Here is a 26,457-nt window from a genome sequence, read left to right as displayed (position 1 = left end):
TTACCAACACTGAAAATCTTTCTACGATAAAAAACACGAATTTAAGTATAAAATCACATTAAATTATAATTTCAGGTCGACGCACACTTTAACTCTTTTTCAATGATGTTTGTTTTTCAACCATTCGACATAAATAAAATTGCCGAAATTTGGGCTTCCAAAACGTTTTGGCATACACATATTGTATCGTCGAAAATATATTTTTATTACCTTTAGAATGGTATATGTAGCTATATGGCACGCAGAGCCCGATATCTCGGGTTCCAAAAAGTATTGGGATATAGATCGGGTACTGTCGGATAGGTATTTTGAATACCTATCCTATGGTACATATCGATATATGGCACGCGGAGTCGTTCCTGAGAAACAGGCCATTTACTATATTGGGCCCTTCGGCATATATATATATCTATATATATATAAAAATGGTGTAAAAAATGTATAGTAATTCATAAAATGAGAACGGCTAGGCCAATTTCTGTAAAATTTTTTGTAAGTTATTCGTATTTTCGAGGAGAAGGTCTTTACGGAAGAAAATTTTGGAAAATCTCTCTGGAAAAGTCGGAAAATTGGAAAAATCGAAAATTGAGTTTTTGTATGAAATTTTATTCCTTAATAGCGAGACGAAGTTCGCCGGGTCCGCTAGTATATATATATATATATATATATATATATAAAGGCCGATATCTCGGGTTCCAAAATGTTTTGGGATATAGATTGGGTACTGTCGGATAGGTATATTTAAAACCTATCGTATGGTACATATCGATATATGGCACGCGGAGTCGTTCCTGAGATACAAGCCATTTACAATATGGGGCCCTTCGGCATATATATAAAGTGGCCGATATCTCGGGTTCGAAAACGTATTGGGATATAGATCGGGTACTGTCGGATGAGTATTTTGATTACCTATCGTATGGTATATGTCACACGTGGGATACTTGAGGTAGAATAAGTATACACACGCAAGTATCTGCTTAAATATTAATAATATCGTGACACATTTTATGTAATATTACTAATAAAGAATTTTTGTATTCATTTAGTTTACTTTTTATTATAATTTTATTGATTTTGTACTTAAATTCGTGTTTTTTATCGTAGAAAGATTTCCAGCGTTGGTTAGCGTCTAAATGAAAATGGGCAGAGACGCTGGAGTTGTTTACGAATTTATTTTTACAGAATGATTTAAATAAAGGTATTATAAAGGATTTCTTTCATAAAGGTTGTAGGTATTACTGATTTGTGGATTATTCAAAATTTTGGAAAGCGGAAAGGCGAGATGGTTTTCGCTGTGGTTTGCAGTTTATGGACTTCAAAGTTTAGAGAACTGCATTTGTAGTAAAAGTGGGGACATTTATTACTGATGATTCTTTAATTTTGTAAGGATAGTTATTAAAGTCATCAAATACTTTTTCAGAAGCCCAATATGTTGAGTCGCTAATAACTTTGTCACTATGCCGGCCGGTATGCCGTCACTTTGTGTATGCATCTAACAACTAACAAACCAGGGGCCTAATCACGTGACTCGATTAGATCGATAATTTGTTGGTGAATAAGTTTTCGACACGATAAAATCACGGCACGATAAGACTCGATCGAAAAAGTTAAGGCAATGTTATTGATTTTTTAGATAGTAACCGGTAATCGAACTATGGAAACCTATGTGTTCTGCAAGCAACATTATAAAGGCAGACGCCAAAAATTTGTTTATTTTAAAAGAAAAAATAAAAACAAAATTATGAATAAACAAATGTAAATATTTGTGGAATTTGTTGAACATTTCATTTCATTTATTCATCAATTGTAATATAAAAAAGCCAACATGGCCAATAACTTATATTATCTTACTACAATATCCAAACATCAAGAACTTAGAAGTAAATAATTAAAATTATATATATATATATATATATATATATATATACATAAATAAGATATATACATAAATACTATGCATACTATGATTAATGACTATCAAAGGAATTCATGGAAATACAAATATAAATAGACTCCCTATTCATAGCCACTAACCACTGCACTTCACTTAACAATTGTTAAGAAAAGTGGAGGGGAGATGAGCAAGGGACGTCCCTACACAATAAATGCTATGTTTCACTCAATCACTAGAGTGAACAAGAAGGTCTACAGGAATCACACACATAAAAAAGTCAAAAAAAAAAAAAAAAAAAAAACAAACAATACATATAAATATGGCTCTTCAGCCACAAAAATCACAAATATATATGTATACCCTGTAACTAGTGACTAGTAAACAAACATTAATCTACATCAGGGGTGAGCACGCCTGTGTGCTAGCACACAGGTAAATTGCGAAAACGTACTCTTAGTTTTTTGTTGTTTGTTAACCATAAACAATTAAAAGTTTATGCAATTTTTTATTTATTTTTTTTTTTAATAATTTGCATTTTAGACAACATTACTGTTTAAAAAATGTTGAAATAAGTAATGAAACATCAAGAAAAATTAAATATTAATTCTCCCTTAAATTTGCCTCTCTCTCGATTTTGTTCAGCCTTGATCTACATATATCTATTAGAGAGATGCTCAAAACACCTTCTCTTAAAAACAAAGGTGGAGAAAGCAAAATTACGTAGGTCAAGAGGTAACCGATTCCAAAATCTTGCAACCCTAACAACAAAAGAATGCTCTCCTATCCACGTCGAAAATATAGGAAATGACAATTGAGGATTCCTAAAGTATCGACTAAACACAAACTTATTAAAGAGGGGAGAGTTGACGTCCTTCATTATCCTATAGTGGCATAAAAGAAGGCGATATTCAATATACTTTTCAAAGGACAAGCCCAGGAATTTAACAACAAATTGCGAAACATGGTCACCACGCCGCAAACCAAACACATAACGCACAATAGAATTAACAATCTTATGAACACGCAGCATTTGAGAAGAACTAGCTCCAGAAACAACCTCCAAACAGTAGTTTACATTAGTTTTTTTTATTTATTTATTTATTTATTTGTTGAGTACCTACACAACAAGATATACATCTTATAATTAAAGTGCAGGATTATTTATGGTATGAAATATCCAACTTAAAATACAAAAAATAAAAAAAAAATTGAATGTAAAGAACAGTTTAAAATCTGTAAAAAGAAAAAGTTATACAAAATGGACAAACTCATATAAAATGCAATTATTTAACTATGGAATAAACTAAAGATCATTTTTTTAAAGACAAACGCGTTGCTGGTGCTTTGAATCTCATGTGGTAGAGAATTTCAAAGACGTATTGTGTAAATATAAAAGTGACATTCCAAACCTCCCAGCAAACCAATCGTACCGACATCTTAACGAAATCGGAACAAAATTCGGACGATACGTCCGATGTCTGATCCGAAATCGTAACGATATCTTAACGAAAGTTGTATGAAACGGTTGACATAATTTCGGAACGAAATGTCGAAGCGACATCGTATCGATTTCGATCCGATTTCGTAACGAAATCTGAAGAAAATCCTAGGGAAATTCGGAAAGGAAATTTCTTTCCGACATTCGTTCCGAAATCGGAACAAAATCGGCACAAAATCTGAACTATTTCCGCTCCGAAAAATCGTTTAGAAATCGGAACGAAATCTGAACGACGTTGCTTCCGAAATTGTTCAGACGTGTCGGACATCCGACATTTGGTTTGCTGGGCTGAACTCCGCCTTCTGACGGGTTTTAATATTTTTCCTCTATTAGACCGGGCAAATGTTAGTTTGTCAAAGAGATTTTTCGGTTTTTGCTTATTAATAATTTTGTGCAAAAATATTAGTGACCTGATTCCGAGATATCTGCTAAAGGTGCAGCCATAAATTGAGTTGGCAAAAGACGAAACGTGTTGTGATTTCTTTAAGCCGTAAACGTAACGTGTAATATTGTTGAATGCAACGTTTATTTTGCGTTGACTTAATGAATCACAGTTGGCAAATAGCTCGCAGCCATAGATAAGTCCTGGAACTAAATAAGTTTTAGCTAAAAGCAATCGGATATTAAATGGACTGAAAAAGTGTGTAGCCCATAGTGTGCGCAGCTTTGCGTATGTTAGTCGATTCGTCCAAGTAAGCGAGCTGTTAAAAACAACACCAAGGTTTTTCGCGCTAGTAACAACGGCAATTTTCTCCTGGTTAATGAAGATATCAGGCTCTTGTAAAATAAGTCGATTTTTCTTATGAATTACTAAACACTTGGATTTTTGAGGGTTTAGGAGTAATCCGTTTGCAGTGGCCCAGTTGAATACTTTAGAAAGATCTTCATTAAGTTTAGTAATGCAATTACTAACATTTTCAACAGAATCACTCAAAAATAGGACATTATTAGGTTTGATGCACTGCTCGAGAAATTGAAAAAACGTCTAAGCTTCATACATAAAAAAGAATGATTGACAGAATCAAACGCTTTGGAGTGATCGAGCAGTACCAGAAAGCTCACTTTATTATTATCGATGTCGCTTCTTATAGATTCTGAAACTTCGAGCAATGCGCTTGTGCAACTATGAGTGGGGCGAAACCCGTATTGCATATCGGATAACAAGGATTTGTCAGAGAGGTATTCAGACATTTGAAGATGTAAATTTTTTTCGAAAACTTTTGATAAAAAGCATAGAATCGCAATGGGGCGATATTCTAAATTTGACTTGGGGATTGGAATAATTTTTGAGTGCTTCCAGATAGTTGGATAGACGCTTGACATTAAAATGCAATTGAAAAGATGCGTGAAAAAGGGTAAAAGTTGAGGAAGCAAAAAACGAATAAATTTAGGATCAATGCCATCAATGCCAACAGCGTTGGATTTCACATGAGAGAAACAATTCAGAACTTCGACTTGGGAGACACATCTGAATTCAAAATCGGAGCCATCATCATTGGAGTCTATTTGTTCAATTATATTTTCGTAAAAAGAAGAATCAGTATGTATAGTGGGTATGTCTACAAATGATTTATTAAGTTCATCTAAGTCTCCTTGATACTTTGCAGATGATTTAGATTTCCCAATTCCAAGGTCCTGTATTATTTTCCATTTACTTTTAGAATTTACAGCGGAACTGAATTTGGATGAATAATATTCCCGTTTTGCAGCATTAATAGACTTATTGACCTCTCTTCTTGCATTACGAAATTCCTCGTATAGATCAGGGATTCGAAATCGCTTCTATCTAGAGTAAGCCATATCCCTTTCACTTATTAACGTTGAGACATCAACAACGACATAGCAACTTTCCGCCTAACATTAAGGGGTAAATATGCTTGGAGACTATAAAGCCTCCTAACAAAACTAAACTTAGAATCGATGATTACACCCAAGCACCGAATTTCACCAACAACATTAACAACAGAAGAACTCACACAGATATTAGGATTTACAGAATTAACAGACGTATTAAAAACAACAGCTTCAGTTTTATCCCAGTTAATAGCCAAACCATTAGAGGAGATCCAAAGTGATAGGGATTGTGGCACAGAATTTGCTAAATTCTCCAGATTCAAGAGTTTTACACTCCTGAAGAAAACATGGATGTCATCCGCATACATAAAAAAAATACTACAGCCAGAACCCGAAATTGAATCCACAATGTCATCAATAAACATTATAAACAAAAGGGGACCAAGCACCGAACCCTGCGGGACACCACGCCGAACTTCACTAACATCAGACCGAACACCCCTATGCTCCACAAACTGGGACCTTCCCACTAGATATGAAGAAATCAACCTACAGGCAGAAAGAGAAAAACCAAACTTATGCCTCAACTTGTGGAGCAGAAGTCCATGATCAACGGAATCAAAGGCCTTGGACAAATCAAGACCAACAAGTAAACCAACATCAGAACCATTGAAAACATCGCGAATAAGATCAGTGAGGCATAATAAATGCAAAGTATTACTTTGGCCAATATCTACTTTCTGCGATATGGAAACATTCAAATTAAAAATGTAACGATGTCATTCATGTTTTTCAAAATATTCAATCAAATGTGGAAAAATATTAGATTCTTAAATTCCAATAATTTATTTTCCTTATTTTGTTTACATATGGGATTGGGGTATTCGGTATGAACTGTTTTCATTTCATTTATTTATTTCTACATTGTAATATAAAGAAGCCAATATGGCCAATATATTAACTATATACATAACCCTATAAAAACTAAATTATTTACATACAAAAAAAAGCAAAACTGAGCAAAAATACAATACAACTTAAGTTCAATAATTCATTTTGTTGGATCCCACAAACAAAACCCATCTCACCGCCAATAACTATTACCCGAATAGCAAGAAGGAGTGGGAAGAGGTAGTAGGAACCATATCCACACACTATTCCTAAAATTCATTCTTAACAAGCAGAATGAATTTAGAACCTACAACATCAAAAGTCCTACAAGGCAGAAGAAAAAAATTTTTATGACATATTTTAAAAGCTAAAAAAAGACAAAAATAATTAAACAAAACATATAATTAAGGCTCCCCAGCCAATAAACAATTTAAAACAATGGGGATTATCATGAACGACAATTCCCCGTGAATTTTTTCACTTTCTCCCTTAAGTTGCAACGGCGGAAAAACAAAACTCACGGGGAAATTTCATTCATGATAACCCCCAATATCTCAATGGATCCAATAATTGGTGAAACATATGACTAAATACACAGAATATGTATACACTTTATATATACATTTACGTAAGGGCAAAGGCAGAACATTCCACAACCTAGCAACTCTCATCACAAACGAACTTTCGCTTATAGATGACGAAACCCGTGGATACAACAATTGAGGATTTCGAAATGACCTGAAGAACCTAAATTTACAATGGAAGGGCGAGGAAAAATTCCTCATAATTCGGTAATGGCACTGGAGAAGTCGAAAATCAACATACTTATCAAATGTCAACCCAAGTAAATCAACCACAAACTGCGAAACATGCTCCCTTAGACCCAACCCATACACATAACGGACAATAGAATGTACAATTTTACGAATACGCTGAATTTGATAAGAAAAAGTACAAGATACAACTTCCAAACAATAATTAACATGCGACATCAACAACGATAATGCCACCCTCTTCCTGACATGCAAGGGTAAATACACCTGTAGACAGTATAACCGCCGAAGCTGGAATCTCACGCGCGACGCTACCATATCAATGTGCTTACCAAAATCTAGTTTACTATCAACAATCACACCCAAACACTTCATCTCACTTACAATGTTAACTACCATAGAATTCACAAGGACACGAGGCGACGAAACATCACCAGAACTGTTAAAAATTAAGGCATTGGTTTTATTCCAATTAGTCGAAAGACCGTTAGAGGATATCCATGCCGAAACAGACTGCAAAGTAGTACTGGCTAACCACTCCAATTCAGGAATACTCGCACCTCGAAAAAAGATGTGGACATCATCAGCATATAAAAACAAACTACTTCTATCGTCCGAGACAGAGCTCACAATGTCATTAACGAACATTATAAACAATAAGGGGCCTAAAATAGAGCCCTGAGGGACACCACAGCGAACACTACAAACTTCAGATCTGACTCCCTTGTGCTCAACAAATTGAGATCTCCCCAACAAATACGACGAAATCAACTTACACGCTGAAGGGGCAAAATCAAACTTTATCCTTAGCTGTTACTACATAATGTTATGAACAAAACTACCAACTATGATGCAAAAATGTTTTCTGAAAATTGGTAACATTTTTAATATAGATATTACAGCGTTCTTCCTGGAAGACCGGTACCTCTCACGTAAGTCATATTTGGAAGAAATATTCTTGACCTTTCCATTGATGCCAATTATGTTAATATACGTGGTCAAATGACAGAGTTATACCCCAATACATCAATATAAACCATATTCTAGGGCAGCTTTAGTGTGCAAGCCACCATTTAAAGTTTGGAACTAAATGACAGCTCATATTAATACTGTATAATCTTAAACCCATGACCTACATTGGGAAATTATTTCCGAGGTGGGCACCTGATCATGGCTTAAACCTTAGGCCTAATTTAAGTATATGATAGAATTGACATTACAAAAACAAGTTGTACTCACTACAAAAAGTATTAGTCAAATGTTCCGACTTTGGAGCTATTTTTAAGAAGATCGTGTTCGAATGAAACAAAAACTAATATACTGTTACGAATGTAACTGATAGGTTTAAGTTAATTTAGTTTAATTTCCGTTAATTTAAAAATTTGAATTGTAACGTAACGTTTTATTACGCAGTTATTTTATTTAAGCAACAACAACTTCCATGTAGAACTCTCTTCATCATTCTAGTCGTTACATTACCTTTTGTTAATGTTCTTTTGTTTGTTTTGCCAAAATCATGTAATTATCGTTTAGTTTGTTACTTCTTTTCTTGCATTTATTTGTTGTTGTAATTACGTCATTGATCATCCCCCATGTTTGTGAGTCTGGTTGTTCGCTTAGTGCGAATGTGCGTCTGTGTGTTCGTTGTACATATTCGAGGAGTTGCCAGACATTTTCTAGAGGACTCTCGAACAGGGAGACTTTGGGATATAAATACAGGGGAACTGGCAATGACGAGTTGAGTGGTGTTTTAAGCGTTGAACTGAACAGATCGGTTAAAGAATAGCTGCGTGCTAACTAGAGACTTGCTGTGTGCTTAGTAATTAAAGTCGGTTCTGAATAAGTGTAATAAAGTAAATAAAGCATTGTAGAAACGTAATCTAAAACGAACCCTGTTTTATTTGGTACAAATCGTACTGGGGAATAAAACAACGTCTACGCGGAGATTAGTTAAATCTAATTCCGTAACAATACTTTAAAAAAGTTCCATATCATTTGACATTCAGTTTTTTTTGTCAATGGCTAGAACCATTGTGTTAAGGGGTTATCTCTTTCAAATAATCGAAACTAAATTTATTGGCTTATTTTGAAGTACTGGTAGTATGGAGTAAGCCGCAAAAAATCAAGTCGATCGGAGCAAAATTGGCTCTAAACCATAGAGGCGGTGGAGTCGCGTTATATTTATCCAAATCCCTATCTTATAAAATTGTTTATAGGGGCAGTAATTATGGCATTGTTGAATGCTTGTTTGTCGAGGTCTTATGTGGGACGGATACTGTTTTGGTGGGTGTAGTTTATTTACCTCACGGTGACTTTGAGGCATTCGAGAAAGAAGTTTCAAGTCTGTTGCTCAGGTATACTAAAAATATTATAATAAGTGATTATAACAAAAATTTATTTGATCCCGATGTCGCATATTATGAGTTCTATGACTATTGCAGTGTGAGTATTGACTCATTACAAACGAAAATAAATTCATTTGACTTTTCTGGCATGTGGCGTACCTCAAAGGCGAAGAGTTCAGTCAATTTCTGATAACTGGTATAACTGCCCTAATATTGATTATTACACTTCTCTTAAAGACTTAGCGTTCAAAGCTTTTCAAGAAAATAGTACGGAAGAGAACTGGAAGATCTACTGTAAAGCTAGGAACAGAGCAAAAACGGTTGTGAGGAAACATAAAAGAGAAGCTCATGCAGCATCCTATTTGGACACGGGTAATGGAAAATCTCTATGGCAAAAAATTAGGAGAAATGGTTTACTAGATAATACTCCAGATATATGTACCTCTTTGGATGTTAGCGCTGATCAATTGAATAACACTTTTGTTTCTAACCAATTGGATGATACATTATGCAGTAACATTTAGTCATTTTCTGATTGTATTAATGGTATTAATGGTTTCTCCTTTCGGACTATATCTCTTGATGAATTGTTTTTGGCTCTCTCCTCGATCAAGTCTAACATGGCGGGCAATGATGGATACCCGCTAAAGTTTTTAAAAACAGTTTTGCCTCTTATTAGTGTTGCCTTCCTTCATCTTGTGAATACCACAGTTACAACTTCTTCGTTTCCTTCCGAATGGAAGGTGGCAAAGATAATGCCTAGTGCTAAGAAAACTAGTTCGGTCAGTCCTTAGACCAATATCTATATTACCCATATTAGGTAATTTAGTAGAGCATGTCTTAAAACGTCAACTTTCGCAACACATTGAAACATTAAGCCTTCTCAACGATTTTCAGTGCGCCTTTCGTGGGCATAGAGGTACTGCAACCTTGCTTCTTGGTCTCACCGACTCCATTAGAAGGTCGTTTAATGATCATAGTCAATGTGTCCTTATCTCTATTAATATGGAAAAAGCCTTTGACCGATTGGACTATGGCACACATATAAATAAACTGAATTCCCAGTATCGGCTTCAAGGTAGCGCTTGTCGTTTGATTGCCTCATATCTAAGAAATAGAAAACAGTATGTATACGTTAATGGTGTTGCTTTCAGTGTACTGCCTGTAAAAAGTGGTGTGCCCCAAGGTTCGGTGATTGGGCCATTACTGTTTATGCTGTATATCAATGATCTATTTTCCTCATTGAACCTTTATTGCTCACCATATCCACGAGTAACATAGACTCGCTTGATGTTTTACAAGCAAAGATTAATTATACTCTTTCTTCGGTTGAGCAATGGATGGGCCTTAACAAACTATCGGATAACCCTTCCAAAACCAAAGCAATGCTCTTTTCCTCGCACACTTTCTCTTTAGATGTGAAATACAAGGGTATATCAATTGATTTTGTAGACAGAATGGAATGTCTCGGTGTCATTTTGGACAATAAGTTGGACTTCACTCGATCGAGTAGTCTCACGTACTAACTTTGTTTTAGGCCAACTTTACAATTGCGACTTGGTTTTACCTCGTGACATTAAGAAGACATTAATTCACGCTTTAGTCATGCCTAACATACTATATTGTCTTGAGCTGTATTCCGGAACTACCTCATCCAGACTGAAACTTGTTAAAAAAAGCCTTCAACAATGCTATGCTTTATCTATATTCCACCAAACGCTTTTCACACATAACGCCTTTCGCAATAGATTTTTAGGATGCACTTTTGATGATCTGATTAATCTTCGGTGCCTCCTTCTTTTTTATAAGATTTGTAAATTCCGGTGTCCTTGTTTCCTTGGGACTTCCTTTACATTTTCTCGATTTACACGATCTACTAGCCTCAAAATCTCTCGCTTGGATGGACGAATGGATAAATCGTTTCAAGTTAGAGTTTCTCGTCTCTTCAATTCCCTTCCCAATAATCTAAAAATTTTCAATTTCTCTATTTCTACTTTTCGAAAGCGCTTTCTTCTATACATTAGATCAACATATGAGTAATATCTCACATATCCTGTTGTATTAATGTGTTATGTTAAATAATCAGAAAAAACAATTACATATTTATAAATTTAAATTATAGTTTTAGCTTTATGAATTTAGCTTATAAATAACATGTATTTATATATGCATTTGTATACACTATTTATATTACTATATTTTGGAGTAGGAACTCTTCTTTTGAATATTGTAAAACTAATTGCCCTTCAGGATTACTTTACAAAATGTTTCAATAAAAAAAATATGAGCATTGGAAGGCAACAATTTATTGTGATTTGTATATAGCATAGAAACTTTAAACGCGTGTTTTTCAAAATGGCTCTTTTGAACTCGGTGCCAACGATAGCATATTAAATACATAAAAAAACCTGTCTCTAAGCGAGACACGGTTTTTATTTTATGTTTCCCCGATTTTTTGACAAAAAAGGTAATTTTTTTTCGTTAAAATCGAAATTTCTTGTGAAATGTAGGGAAAATTCACTCAGTCTGATTTTCAACTGATTAGCAAAGTTTGACAGAGTTCTGCCTAATTTCCGAAGTTTGTAAAGAGAATGTTTTTCTTGTTTGGTATAGTCTTTTTGAAAAATTATAACTACAAGTTGGCGCAAAAGTAATCTTCTGAAGTTTTTTGGCTGTAATTTAAAAAAAAAAATGAAAAACTTTGATTTTTCTTGTGGATTATTTTTATTTGGCCTTTTAATTTTTTTTACATTAAGTCGAGAATATGATATCAGATAAATGGCCGCCGCCACAGTTTATTGTCATTTGAGCCCTTTTTATGGTATTTTACATCACTTTGGCCAAAACTTCCGGCGATAGGTCCTAACATTCTTGGCGGATATTGTCTTTAAGAGCTGAAAGAGTCTGAGGCTTGTTGACATAAACTCGCGACTTCAAAAAGCCCCACAAAAAGAAGTCTGGAGCGCCTCATCACTCATGATTATTTTTGATGAAAAATCATCTTCCTCTTGGTGGTGATTAAGGATGGATTGATCGTATGTTAGATGCGATTGGCGGTCAGCGTTTAACAGCTGATGCACCGTCTGGACTTTGTACGGAAACACTTTCAAATATCGTACCAAAATTCGCTGTAAAGACCGACAACTGATACTCATTTGCGTGGCACGTCGTCTGGTCTATGTCGAAGGCGCTTCCGTGACATCCTCGGCTACAGCAGCAATATTGTCTGCAGAACGGATACTCCGGGGTCTGCCATGCCTGGCAGCATCTCGTGTTGTGCCAGTTCTTCGAAGCGAGCGGCTAAACGTCTGCGGCGAAATTCACGTTGTGCCAAAGTCAACGACCGATTATTGGTCAAATAAATAGTCACCAATATTCCGCGTTCTGGAGCAGTGTAGCGTAACATTGTTTATCAACGTGTATTTCGCATGTGTTTACTACACAAATGTCAAAACAGAACTGACATTAGGGGCCAATCGCAAAAATTATAGCATTTTCTGATTGGAGGATTACTTTTGCGCCACCTTGTATATGCTGTTTATACATTTGACATCTGCATAGAACTTTCCAGATTGAAGGCACAAACTAAGGTTGCGCCTGCTCGCGAACCTGGTGTTTCAGTAGGGAATGCTGCAGTACAAACATCTTCCGTAAAAACAGCCGAAGATGTGAGTGCCCAGTCTTATGCCGGTGTTGTGTCGCATGCAACCCCTATGGTTAATAAGAATGTTGGGGTGAAAATGGTACCTGAACTAATGAATATCGATAGTGTTGGTCTGGAGAAGACATCACATCCTATTCAGAACGTGCAGGAGGCATCACTTACTACATCTATTAATTCAGTGGCAGCATCTGCAAATACTGGTCAAACCCTTCAGCCTGGCTAAAGGTCATTATCTATGGCTCCGGCCATGAAAATGGTATTTGTGTCTAGGTTTGGACCGCATACGTCAGCTGATGATATCAAATATTATATTAAGTCTAAAATTGAAGGCGATTTCTTTCTAAGATGTTATAAGCTTCGGTCGGCGTTCTCTGGAAGTAAATCAAATTTTACAAAAGTGATGCATGAAAAGATTTTTTTTGCATTTTATGTCGAAGGAATTTTGACCTGCTAATGCATTTGTTAAGGAATTTGTGGAGAGAACTGATAATTTAGCTCACTTGCCTCCAAGATCAGTTTCATTATCAAAAAACTGAGTAATTCATTTTCTATTTGCTATCAGAATGTGAGGGGATTAAATTCAAAATTGACTCGCTTGTTTACTGATAGCTTTGGTTTTGATTATAATGTTATAGTATTCTCCGAAACATGGTTAAAAGCATCGGTAATAAATAGTGAAATATTATGTCAAAAATATCAGATATTTAGAAAAGATTGTAAAGATAAAAAGGAGGCGGTGTCCTAATTGTAGTGAACACAATGTATCCTGCTAATTTGATTGAATTAAGTAATTTTCCTAATATTGAATTTTTAAGCATATCTATTGGATTTGGCAAATTAGAATTATTTGTGTCTTGCTCCTACAAACCTCCTTCCTCTCAACTCGAGATATATAATCAACATACATATATCTACAATAAACTCAATTATTAACACAATGCATGAAACAGAACGAATTATAGTTCTTGATGATTTTAACATGCCTTCTGTTAAGTGGCTCTCATTGCCGGATTCTGAAGCTTTGACAACCTTAACACCTGATGATAATCTTAACCAGGATACATTTGAAGTTGTATGTCGATTTAGTGACATCAATCTTTATCAAATAAATGATATACTAAACACTTTTGATATAATCCTTGACTTAGCATTCGTGAATTGTACTCAATATTTTGAAATATTTAGAATTCCTCCCATAACTATTCCTGAAGATAAATATCACCCTACTATATGCTTATCCATGTTCCACAATTACTCCCTTGCAGAAAACCTGTCAAATTCATTAAAAACTGTTATTAACTCCAAAAAAAAAAAAAAAACAGATTTTCGAAAGCTCAATCCACCGAGAACATCAACCAGCAGAGAAGCGTCAGATGTCAGGATAAAGCAGAGTAGTTTTGGCTCAATACGCTCGGGTTGGTGCAGCCGTCAAAATTCCTATAGGGCAAGGATTGATGACACCGTGCAAAACATCTGCCCAGTATGGAGCATAGACCCGCACGACACAATGCACCTTTTGAACTGCCCTACCAAACCTGCTAACAAACTTAAGTATGTAGCTTTGTGGTTATAAACCATCGAAATGGATACATTCTTACAACTGATAGCCCCAGAGTCAGATTAAGCAGAAAAATGAATATACAAACATATTAACTACTGTTGCAACAACAAACTGCAATTATGAATGTAAACTTTCTGATGATAATTAAATTATAGTTATTTCATAAATTCCTTTGAATTATTAATGAAAAAATTATGAAAATCATATTAAAATACAGCATTGTCCATTTTCCGAACAAGACGTGAAAATTTCATGGCAAAGGGTTGGTGAAAATGTCATGTCAAAGATTAGTGAAAATGCCATTCCACCGAGTTAGTGAAGATAGCATGCTTAGGATCTGAAAATGAATTGCATCATTTTGGGGGTCACGCTAATGTAAAAAGTATGAGTGAATATGCTAAAAATGACATTCCATTTCACTTTCACCCATTCTTGAATAGCATCTTTCGCATCGAACATTTTGCTGGGAGCATTAAAAAGTAGACGCCTTATGTTGAATATTATGATGGTGCTAACAATTTTGAGTGTGCCATCAAATTTCCTAATTTCGTCCATTAGAATTAATGTTCCTTTCAGATCCAGTAGATACTATCAAATTCTTTACACAGATTTTCACCGCACGAATTATTCAAAGGGCGAACCAATTAGTAAAATGCGTGCTGATTTTAATTCTTTATACTGTAATGTAGATTTTGGCATGCATTTAGAAGTTATAAAAAATAACATAATTTTATTTTTAAATGAGTATATGTATCCTTTAACGTTTAACTAACTGACTGATGAAGTAGATTATGTAGCTGGTTTTCGATTTCCTTCTCATACCCTATCATGAAGCAGATCATGATGTGTATTTAAACTTTTCATTCATAATTTGGGTTTAAATTTTACCCATTTTTGTCGGTAACCAAAAAATGAGTTACAGAATCGCCCTACAGAAGTAAATTCTAGGAACACAGAATTCTCGTCACTCAACTTTGCACTTTTCAATCCATTTACGATTATGTTTTATGACCTATTTGCTCCATGATTTGAATTGTTTTAGTGCTTAATAACCTCAAAAAACGTTTTTTATTTATGACAAACTCCTAGAAAATTAGTTGTAACTCGTTGACAAGAAGTCGTAGAAAAATAGAATTTGCTTACATAAAAAGCGCATTGTTTATTTTAGATGTCATTGTCATTTACATATATTAAAATATATTCTCGGTTAATCACTGAAAAAAACTAATTTTCATTAGAAAATATATATTACTAGGGGACCCGGCGAACTTCGTCTCGCGGTCTGTTAGAATTATTACTGAAGTCGATGGCTTTGTTGTCGAGTTCAATTGCAAATATTTCTTTGTTTTGAACTATTTAGGACGATCTTTGACGCAGATGCCCATTAGACAATTGTACTTTCTATAATTGTCAGTTTGTCGAAGAAAGAGGCTACTGAGAGGCAAAGTTTTCTTCGAATCTCTGTCCCATAAACTGACAATTGGGCAACTGTAAATCGGGACTAAAATATATTTATTAAGCAAATAACATATTTTGCGACGCACATTTGAGACAAAGTAGTATCGTAACGCCCCCATTCGTTTCATAATCAATGGTTTTCTTCTTATCAGTACCTCCTACTGGCTGGAGTGTCTGGCTGGTGTGCACGATAACTCTCGAACGGATCAACCGAACCGAATTTTGAACTTCGAAAAACCTTGCCCAAACTTAGTTGACCCATATTGGTCCATTCCTTCCGGTACCTCCCCCACAAAAGGGAGCAATCGATTTGGTCCAAACTTTGCAAATCGTATTACTCCATCCGGATATAGATCTGGTTTGAATATGGACCATATCAATCTAATCCTTCGTGTACCTACCACACACCATAAATGAAGTTTAGGAGCTTCTCTCAGATAGTTTTGAAATTTTTTTCAGCAGTCCATACTTCCTGAGATACTGGCCTAAAAACTCCAAGAAACCCTGACGGCATCATCTAAACTGCCAAATCCTGAAGATAACTCTCGCAGGGAGTTTCTGATTGGTCCAAACTTTGCATATCGTATTATTTCACCTAGTCCAGTCCTTCGGGTACCTCCCACACAAAATTTGGGAAAAGTGGACTTTGAGGACTCGTCTCGGATCTATTTGATTTTTTTTTTTGCAGAAGGTTGTTTTCACGATTTCTATTACAACGGTACAATTATTTTCCGGAGTAAGTCCATGACACCCTGCCGGCACATGCTTAAACTGCTAGTATGAAGGATAACTCTCAAATTTTTGGTTTAAACTCGCTGTTTAAACTTGTGTTTGCTTATTTCTTGTTTTTGGTCAAAGGCTGAGGATACAGCTAACTGATACTTTCTTACTTGTTTCTTTCCAATTTGAATATCATACTTTTTCGATATACATACATACGTATGTATTTGACCATTAGCAATTGCGTTCCAGCTCTGCGGGAATTAAACTGATTTTCAGTGGGGGTATCAATATATACCTGGTACTGCTCAAATTTTATACGACATAAATCGGAAGTTCATCTTTCGAAGATGTTTTTACTTACGGTTCAAAAGTATACATATGTATGGTATTATGGGACGGCTGTGCCACCGCAGATTTTCTTGAAAACTACAAATGCTACAAAAATACCGTTGAAAGGAAAATTGCGAGTTTAGCGATGATCTATCATATCCCAAAAGCTGGCATTTGTATCAAATATATGATTGAGGATGCAAGCAGTATTGTGTTTTTCAGGGTATTGCGAAAAAAGTTCATGGTAGGTATATTTTGTTACATCTGGTTTGCCTTTGGTGATATCCAAAATACATTTTATACCGTTAAAAGACAATTCCTACAGAATAGAAATCCAATTAATTTGTATAAAAAAATAATTATAAATGCCAAGATTATTCATATTATGAAACAGGTTGGGGCGCCTATGCCAGGATGGGATGGGGTGGGTTAATGTGAGAAATTTGTCGTATTGACGTAATATTATATCTTTTGTATCGAAATTCAACATACCAACTTCAATTGAATTCTTGGATCTGTTTCTTGTTGTCAATTTTAGTATAATTGTTGATTTTTCAATAGATAAAACGTCCCTTTATTGTAAAATGTTGATATTTAAGGAAGAAGTATGGTAAATGAATATTTAGAGTCCCTTGGCGTAGGTATCCACCTCGGTGACAATTTTTAGACATTTTGTAAATTCTCAAAAATATTTTAAAAACAAAATTATCAACATTTATGTATATATCAAAACTTATAGCCAAGATATGCTTATATTTTTTCCAAAAATAATATTTGAAAAAAACTTTAACGGTGTTGATATTGGAACATTTTGAACAAAAACGTGGCACACCCTCCCCATTATACCATATATGCCACAACCTCATTTCCAATTAAATTACATCTGAGCTCTAGATTTTTCTAATAACCCACCAATTTTGTGGGTTTTGTACTTTTTTCCCCAAAACAGTGGAAACCATTTCCAGCGTTTTCATCTTCATCTTTTTAATCGGAATCTGACCGAAGCCACTAATAATCTTTACAAACTCTAAACTAAACTCCCTCTTTTTAACAAAGTTTTCGCTGTTAATTTTCTAAAAATACGCTTAAAAATAAATGAAAATCGATTTGATTGTTAATAAAAAATGTCTATACAACTTTTAAAAATTGACAAAACAGAGTAGTACAATGGACCCTGACAGTTGGTGCATATACAATTTCACCAAAACCTGTAAAAAAAGTGTCACGGTATACTCCTAACACGAAGCTACATAGAAATGTGTCAAGCATTTTTTTGCAAAATTTTCGCAGATTTTCGCAATTTTTTAGGTTTTATCCTTTTCTGCCATGAGACCATTCCGAATTGGTGCGAATTGTCAAAATCTGTTCAGCCGTTCTTGAGTTATAAGCGTAGTAACTAACATCATCCTTTTTTATATATATAGATATATTTTTAATGAAGTGATATTATTTAATAACAAAAATAATATAATTTATATATTTAAACATTTCCCATTTACTTTCATTTCCAGGCTTATGAATTGTCCACATTAACTGGCACACAGGTTATGCTTTTAGTTGCTTCAGAGACTGGTCACGTTTACACATTTGCAACACGCAAATTACAACCAATGATAACCTCCGAAGCAGGAAAACAGTTGATTCAAACGTGCCTAAACTCTCCAGACCCACCCAGTGTTGGCGGTGGGGATCAGCGTATGTCCGCGACAGGTTTCGAAGAAACCGAACTCAGCTACAACATAGCCGATGAGGACTCAAAAGTAAGACAGTTAATTTATGGTCATCATGGTCACGCTCATCTAGGACATCCTCAGGCTCCTGCATCTCATTATGGTCTCGACCAAAGCCTTATGCAATCCCCCTATAGCGGGGGTCAACCTTCCCCATTATCCCATTCGCAGGCATATGCACATGGGCATGCTCATCACTCACACGTTTCACATGTACCCCATTCAACACATTCCCATATGTCCCATACGCATCCACAGCGGTAGAATACGTTGTTTTGATTTATAATTTAAAAATTTCAGGATTATTTTTTATTAAATATGTATGTACATATCACACATTTATGTATGTATGTAGGGCAATACTTTTAATATTGCATTATAGTGAATTTTTCAATTGGACTTCCTATTAGTCCTTTTATATACGTATATTGTTAAAGGCAAAAGCCACCCTATCGCAACTTAATACATAGATTTATTATACATAATAAAACTAATAATTTGCTTAACGATCTCGCCTAACGCATGATATTCATATGCTGTTATTGTAATACGTAAAACATGCATATATTCATACACTCATGTACATACATAAAGATTTATCAAAATAAGACACCAATGCAATCAAAATTTACCAGTACAATTAGTACAAGTCATACTAGTCATTTTTGATGCTATTTTTTCCGTTCGGTATTAAGAGTAATTGATCCAAGAAGTTAGAGCAATGTTCTTGTTGATCTACCGAAGAGTTATCGGAAAACAAACATTTTTGAAAATACAAATCGATGTAGGAGAAATCATATTACTTAAATATATATACATATATTTGCAATTTTATATTTTTTAACTTGAGTGCCATAATAATCGATTTTTAGAAACAAAGTACAGATAAACAAATACATACAATTTTATCTTATAGTTTACGTGCTCTTTGCTATTCATCGAAAAAATGTGCCATTCAGCAGGAGATACAACTTTTGAACACTAGCTTTGTATTTGTGCCATTTCACTGTATGTTTATCTCCCTTTGTTGATATAATCAGACAGTTCAATCACATCCAAAAATTCCCAAAAATAAAAGTGCCATATATAAATATTACTACAACATTATAAGGATTGATTGTGCAATAAATTTATAAAAATAATATAGAAATATGGGAGAAAATGAACAGTTACCTTAACAAAGTATGTACGAAGACTGTTCGTTGTTTTCTAAATCTGGATATTAATTATTTTTCTACTGTAGATCGATGAGCGTGATACCATGAATGATAGCTAATAATACTAGATTTAAGTACATAATAAATTATTCGTAGATAGATATACGTACATAAATATTCATAGATAGATAAATATTGTATTATTTTTCACTTGTATATCATAAGTGATGCATGCTCGTTATTGTTTTGTTTCATTTTGTTTTAAGTAAAACTTAATTCTCAATTGAATTTTTTTAATATAGTAGTTGACTTTACTTTGTTTCCTATATTGAAGAGCGAAGCCTTTTAGCTTTCGCCAAGTAGTATAATTTAAAGAATATATCCGACATCTATACACATTCGTAGCAAATTGTTATAATGTTAAACAAAACTTAACGAGGCAGCATTCATAACTATGGTGTTTTTCTGTCAAACAGAATTCATTCATATTGAAACAACAAAATAGTCTTAAGAGAATATATTTATTACAAACTAAATCAAAAATATAAAAAAGCTATTGAATATTTTTGATATTATTATGTATCAAACCAAATAATGCAATTTTATTTTTATAAAGAGTGGTTTCTCTCAAACAAAATTAAAGAAGCTAATACAGCATTCGATCGACATATTAATCATTTTTGACTAAGTGCATTTCTTTCTTAGTCAAATATATCTGCGTATTTATGTATAAAAGTAAAGTTTTAATTGAACAAATATTTATCACTGCAAATTACACAAAAAATTCATTTGCAAAATACTCCTTGCATCAAAAACCTTGGGAAAACAATGGAAACTAACTTAGGGTTAAAAGTTATTTTTCCAACGTTCTTTGCAATATTAATATAGTATCAGAATCACAGTTGTATCAATGAACCATTCTCTACTATATGTGATTCCTTCACGGCATATGATGTGTGTTTTTCAAGGAGCCCTCATATTCTAGTATCCTTTAAGATGATATTGTAGAAAATTAAGTTTTATATGATTTTTTTTAATATAATAGATTGGAACATTATTTGTTAAAACAAGTTAAAAAATATAATTAATTTCGCAAATTGCTACTATGTTTGGTGCACAGAAAACAAGATCTATCTCAAATTAGAGTGGCAGACCCTTAAAGCAGTTAAAATTGCATATTCCATTTTCATGATGAGATATTCTCCTATATCAATACTTGACTTATAGGGGTTTTCATTGTTTTGCCAAGGCTATTGAAGTTCACATTTTGCAAAAGCATTTTTAGGTATAGTTTGTTTTGTATAGGATACATATTTATTTAATTTATAATTATATTGTATTATACTTTAATTAAATGCGAAAATATGCAGTTGTATTTTACTAAGCAATAAAATGTACATTGTCAAAAATAACTTTTATCAGTGTTCTGAAAAAGTTTCCATTTATATGCCAAACACTGTATGTATCTTCTGATGTATATAAGGAATCGACTGCATACTCGTGTTGATAAATCATGATAAGTGTAAGTATATTCAAAATAGAAGAAAATTATTTTCTTTCGAATTTGTACAACTGGTTTGGTAGTTTACTCAAACGAAATAAACAAGGCATGTGGGATGTTCTTATTTTCAAGATCAAGGTTAACATTAGTTTTATGAATAAACTTTATTTAATGTGGATGTATAATACATATGTATGTCATTTCAATTATATACATGCACACACCTCTTCACTCTTCTACAAGGGAAGTAATTAGTTCGTGATGATTGTTATATCTTGTAGGCAAACTTTTTGAAATAAAGTAATAGGTGTGACGTCACAAACAAAATGATTTAGTATGCGGGTGTAGAAGTCCAACAGATGTTGCTATAAATGACAAAAACAACATTGAGCAAGTTTTGGTGCTATTGTTGAACTATTTGTCGTAGGCAACAGAAACAAGTTTTTTTGTATTTATGAATGAAATGCGAAACAAAAACACCGCATAAAATCTTAAACTTTGTAAAAGCTTCAATTAAGGTAGGCGGTTCGGCCGGTACACCTATAGGAGTAAAAGATTATTCATATCTGAATGAATTAGAGAAATGCCATATCTATCTTTAATGTAATTTGAAAATTGAATATGTTCCATTTTCAAATCATCTTTCAGAATTTACTATCAGTTTATCATATTTACAATCAGTTCATAACACCTCAAAATATTTTTTGTGTAAAATGTTTATTTAATAAAAAATATTTGTTTCATTTTACCGGGTTTGAGGTGAAATTTCAACACGACATGCTAATTTTTATGAACCAAATCAACATATTAACCCATTTAAAGTTTGCCAAAACTAAAGCACCCCCTCAGTAAATTTTTTAAAATGACAATTTGTTTAAGAAAACAAAGTTGTAATTTTTGTATTTTTCATTTTATTTATTTATATCTTTATTATTAGAAAAGAAAAATATAAGAAAATCAGAATTTAATAAACAAAAGTTAAAATTCAAAAACATTTTGGGTTGCAAATATAAGCGGACAAAACTAAAGCAACCCCCCAATTTGAGGTACAACAAAAACTGTTGAAATCAATATTTCGTAGCGCATCCTTTATTCTGGATGACACAAGCATATCTTTTAGGCCTAGAGGATATTAAATGATTAAATTGTGCAGGCGAAATTGCTTCCCAGGCTATTTTTGCGGCATCAAATACATAAATCTTCTTTTGTTTTGCAATTTTTTTCGGTTGAATTTTGAGTTAACGATCTCCCACAAGTCCCAATTGTTTTGGAATAGCTCCCTAACCACATTCGATACATTTTTTTGCTCGTTGTCTTGCTGGAATGTGCATCTAAGTGGCATCTTTTGTTTAGCATAAGGCAACATCACCCCTTTTAATACAGTACGATACTTTAAACGATCCATAATTCCATTAATTTTACGACTTGGTACAATCAGTTGCCCTGAGAAAAAATTCCAGACCATCATGTTCCGACTTTGTAATATTTAGGTTTTAACCGTGCCCCATTTGTGGTTGTGCTTTAGTTTTGTCCGCTTATATTTGCGACCTAAAATGTTTTTTTTTGAATTCCTTATGTTTGTGTTTAAAGATTTGTGTTAATAAAAATATAAATAAATAAAAAGAATAAGTTAGAACGGCTTTAAGTGCGGCCGGGCCGAACTTGTTATACCCTCCAGGAATGGTATTAAAGTAAAATGGTACAATTAGTTTTCTTTCGTTTATGAAAAAGACTTAATACCAAATTTCTGCAATTTCGGTAAACCAATATCGCTAACATTCAAAATACGGAAATTCGGGAGGTAACGTTCTATGAGGGCTATATCAAAACGTCGATCTATACCGACAAATTTCTGGCGTAAAGTTTTTAGATTCAAAGAAGACTAAATACCAAATTTACGATATTTCAGTAGGATAATTTGGTTAAAACCTAACAAATACCGTAAACCGCATGAAAGACTAAATAACAAATTTACGAAGGAAGACGAAAATATCTTTAGTTTTTCCAGATCACTTCGTAAAGTGATTTTGTTTGTAACGGTAAATATAGAGTAAAAGGGCTTTCTTGGATTTTCAACATACATGAAATCGGGCGGTACCGTTATAGAAGCACACACGCATACGTACATATGTATATTAGGGTTAGTCATTTTTTTTTTAGATTCAAAATCTGTGGAAATAGCATATAGGGCAGGCAAAAACAAGCAGAATTGCGTTTTTACTTTTTCGAAATTGTGAAAAAACGTTCCGCACAAAATGCAATTACTTTAGCTCAAAACCAACTTTTTTATTTGAATTTTTTTTTGTGATTTTAAAAATTTGATAATATTTTTTTTAAAAAATTTAGATTTCTCAAGCACTAATCCTCTATATCTTTCAATTATATTGATTTCTTTCGGAAATTCGTATAAATGGTATAGCGGCAAAACAGCTTTTTTATTTCATTCGGTCTTTTTGCTTTAAAATTTTTGACCCTTATCACTTTTTTTTGGACATTTTTGCAACTTTTTTTAAACGACATGGCGATGTGAACACAAGCTATGAAAAAATAATTTAAAACTCAAAACGATATAAATTATGTATTATGACATTACTTCTGTATTGTCAAACTTTTATTAGAGCAACTCGTTTAAAATTTTTAAAACTGGGAAATGAAACCGAGTTGCAAATTTTAAAATCGATGTAGCTTAAAAACTAAATGACAGATTTTTGATCAAATTGCATATTTGAAATCGATGCACTAAAACCAACTAAAAAAAATTATTTCCAAGAACAACTATTGCAGAAAAAAATTTCTCAAATTTAAAAATTTAAAAAAAAGTAAACTAAAAAAGTTTGTTTTTAGCTAAAGTAATTGCATTTTGTGCGGAATGTTTTTTTACAATTTCGAAAAAGTAAAAACGCAATTCTTATTATTTTTGCCTGCCCTACATGCCATTTCCACAGATTTTTGATATTCGAAAAAAAATGAAAAAATGACTAACCCTAATGTATATAGGTTTCTTCATATTATCACATTTATTTTTTGACAAACTTGAGTGAGGGTTCCTATTGGGTTTGGTTGTGTGATAAGGCTAGGTTTATGGAAATTTGTACTAAAAGCAAAGACATAAATACAACTAAGACTAGACAAAATGCATGCAACAAAAAAAAATGTTTACGAAACTTTTCAGAAACGAAATTTATGAATTCAAGGATCTATTCAAGAATAATTCTATGTCAATTGGATCGGTAAATTCGGTTAAATACGTAAAAATGTATAAAAGAAAAAATGTTATATCACCATATCGTGATATAACATTATGTTAAATTCAAAAGCCATTCACTGAAGAATGATAGCAAACAAAATGTCTTATCTTGTTGTATTTATGTCTTTGCTAGAAGCTAAAATCTTATAAAAATTGTATCATTTAAGTGACTTACTGGTAATAAAGGCCGAGGCGAAAAGGCTGAATTTAGAATCTTGAAATTTTGACGGAGGGTTCCTATTAAGGTGTATTTGTGTGATAAAGCTGGTTATATGGAAAAGTGAAGGGTACGAAAAGTACTAAAATGTATTAAAAATTTTATCCTATGTATTAGAAGAACAAAACTTGGGCACTGGTGGGGTTCAGGATAGTTGTATTTAAATTCGAACATTGAGTTTACGGCAAGTACTAAAGAGTACTAAAATTTAGAAAATTGTTATGCTAATCTCGGCTGGGATATTTTGTCTATGTGAAGAGGCGATCATGAAATGTGTACATACAAATGAATGTATACGAAAGTACTAATGGTACTAAAATATGTGTGCGCTATAAACACACTTTAGTTCGGGTACTGGGTGAATGAAAATTATTAAATGGTACTGAATTTGGTATTGGGAGAATGGAAGGGCTGGAATTTTGAAATTTGATAAATAAGACACTGTTGGTGTGTGGTAACGAGATAAAGCAAAGTAGAGCTGGCAAACTATCGATGTTCCCAACATTAGATATTTTCGATATTTCATAAAAAATAGATATTATCGTTAGCTTGTCATCACCATTAATTTTTAACCCTTTCATCCCCGATGTTGCATATATGTATACACAGGAGGCTGCTTAACCTTGAAACAACAAAAAATTTCAGTTGTGTCTCGATCAACATAACTAGGGTGCATTATTTAGTGTAAAGTTTAGCATACCAATGCAAATTCAAATTTGTGGTGTACAGTCCAAATTATTCTAATCTTTTCTAAATCAAAATATATGAGTTTTATGTTAAATTTTAGTTTTGATTCTTCAAAAGTAAGGCCTCCTGAACGATTAAAACATTTTTATTTACACAATTCCTCAAAATAATGATGCCTTCCGAAAAATGCAATTTTTGTGTAATAATTTATTTTTGGCATATACTTTAATTATATGTTTTCAAAATAACTATTGGCGCAAGGAAACAAAATTGGGGATGAGAGGGTTAAATAAAAAATGGCAGAAATGTCTATGCTTTTGTTGACATTTTGCACAAGTACTTCAGAAAAAACAATTGCTTTTATTTAATAAAAATACACAAAAATGCAATTAACTTTTCCGAAAAAATTGTACGTGTGACTAGGAACTAACTTTCATCCGAAAAGCCGCGTAATTTCTATTCATTTCAATGGATTTTAGGTTGGCTGTTTTTATGCGTTTCATGATTAAACTAAAAAGATTAGTATATTATTACTACTAATATGGATAGATGTACTCAATTCCCTAATAATTTCATTTATACTTTTACCTATACACCCATGTATCAAAAGATAAATAGTTTTTTATATATCCTGGGGCCTAATTATGTCTTTCGATTCAATCGAGCATTTGCTCGTGAATAAGATTTCGACACGAAAAAAGCATTATGGGATTCTAACGTGGATTGCATGGTTCAAGAATAAACGATAATCGAACTATGAAAACCTATGTTTTCTTCAAGGAATATTATGGAGGTAGATGCCAAAAATGTGTTTATTTAAAAAAAAACCAGTTAGGAAAGGATCAAAGTCGGGCGGGCCGACTATATGATACCCTACACCACTGTGAATATGTAAAATATAAATCGGAGTTATATCCAGATCTTAACAGATTTCGATATAATTTGGCACATTTATTTCCAGACCGAATTCAGTCATTCATTTCA

At 33.4% G+C, this 26,457-nt stretch overlaps 1 protein-coding gene across 3 annotated transcripts in view; it reads left to right on the top strand.

Annotated features, from left to right (window-relative positions):
* Nucleotides 1-26,457, top strand: part of bs (serum response factor blistered) — a 225,296-nt gene that overhangs the window by 19,351 nt on the left and 179,488 nt on the right. For 2 of the 3 annotated variants that reach the window (XM_073989375.1, XM_073989374.1), the window contains exon 2: nucleotides 18,446-18,694. In XM_073989375.1, coding sequence (XP_073845476.1) covers nucleotides 18,446-18,694 — 249 coding nt within the window. Of the gene's footprint in view, nucleotides 1-18,445; nucleotides 20,414-26,457 lie in introns of those variants that run through there. The other variant, XM_073989376.1, reaches the window with a different exon arrangement.

The sequence above is a fragment of the Musca autumnalis genome, unplaced genomic scaffold (assembly GCF_047663935.1).
Source record: "Musca autumnalis isolate F117 unplaced genomic scaffold, ASM4766393v1 scaffold_5, whole genome shotgun sequence".
Classification (NCBI taxonomy): Eukaryota; Metazoa; Arthropoda; class Insecta; order Diptera; family Muscidae; genus Musca; species Musca autumnalis.
This window is presented reverse-complemented; position numbering and strand designations above follow the sequence as displayed.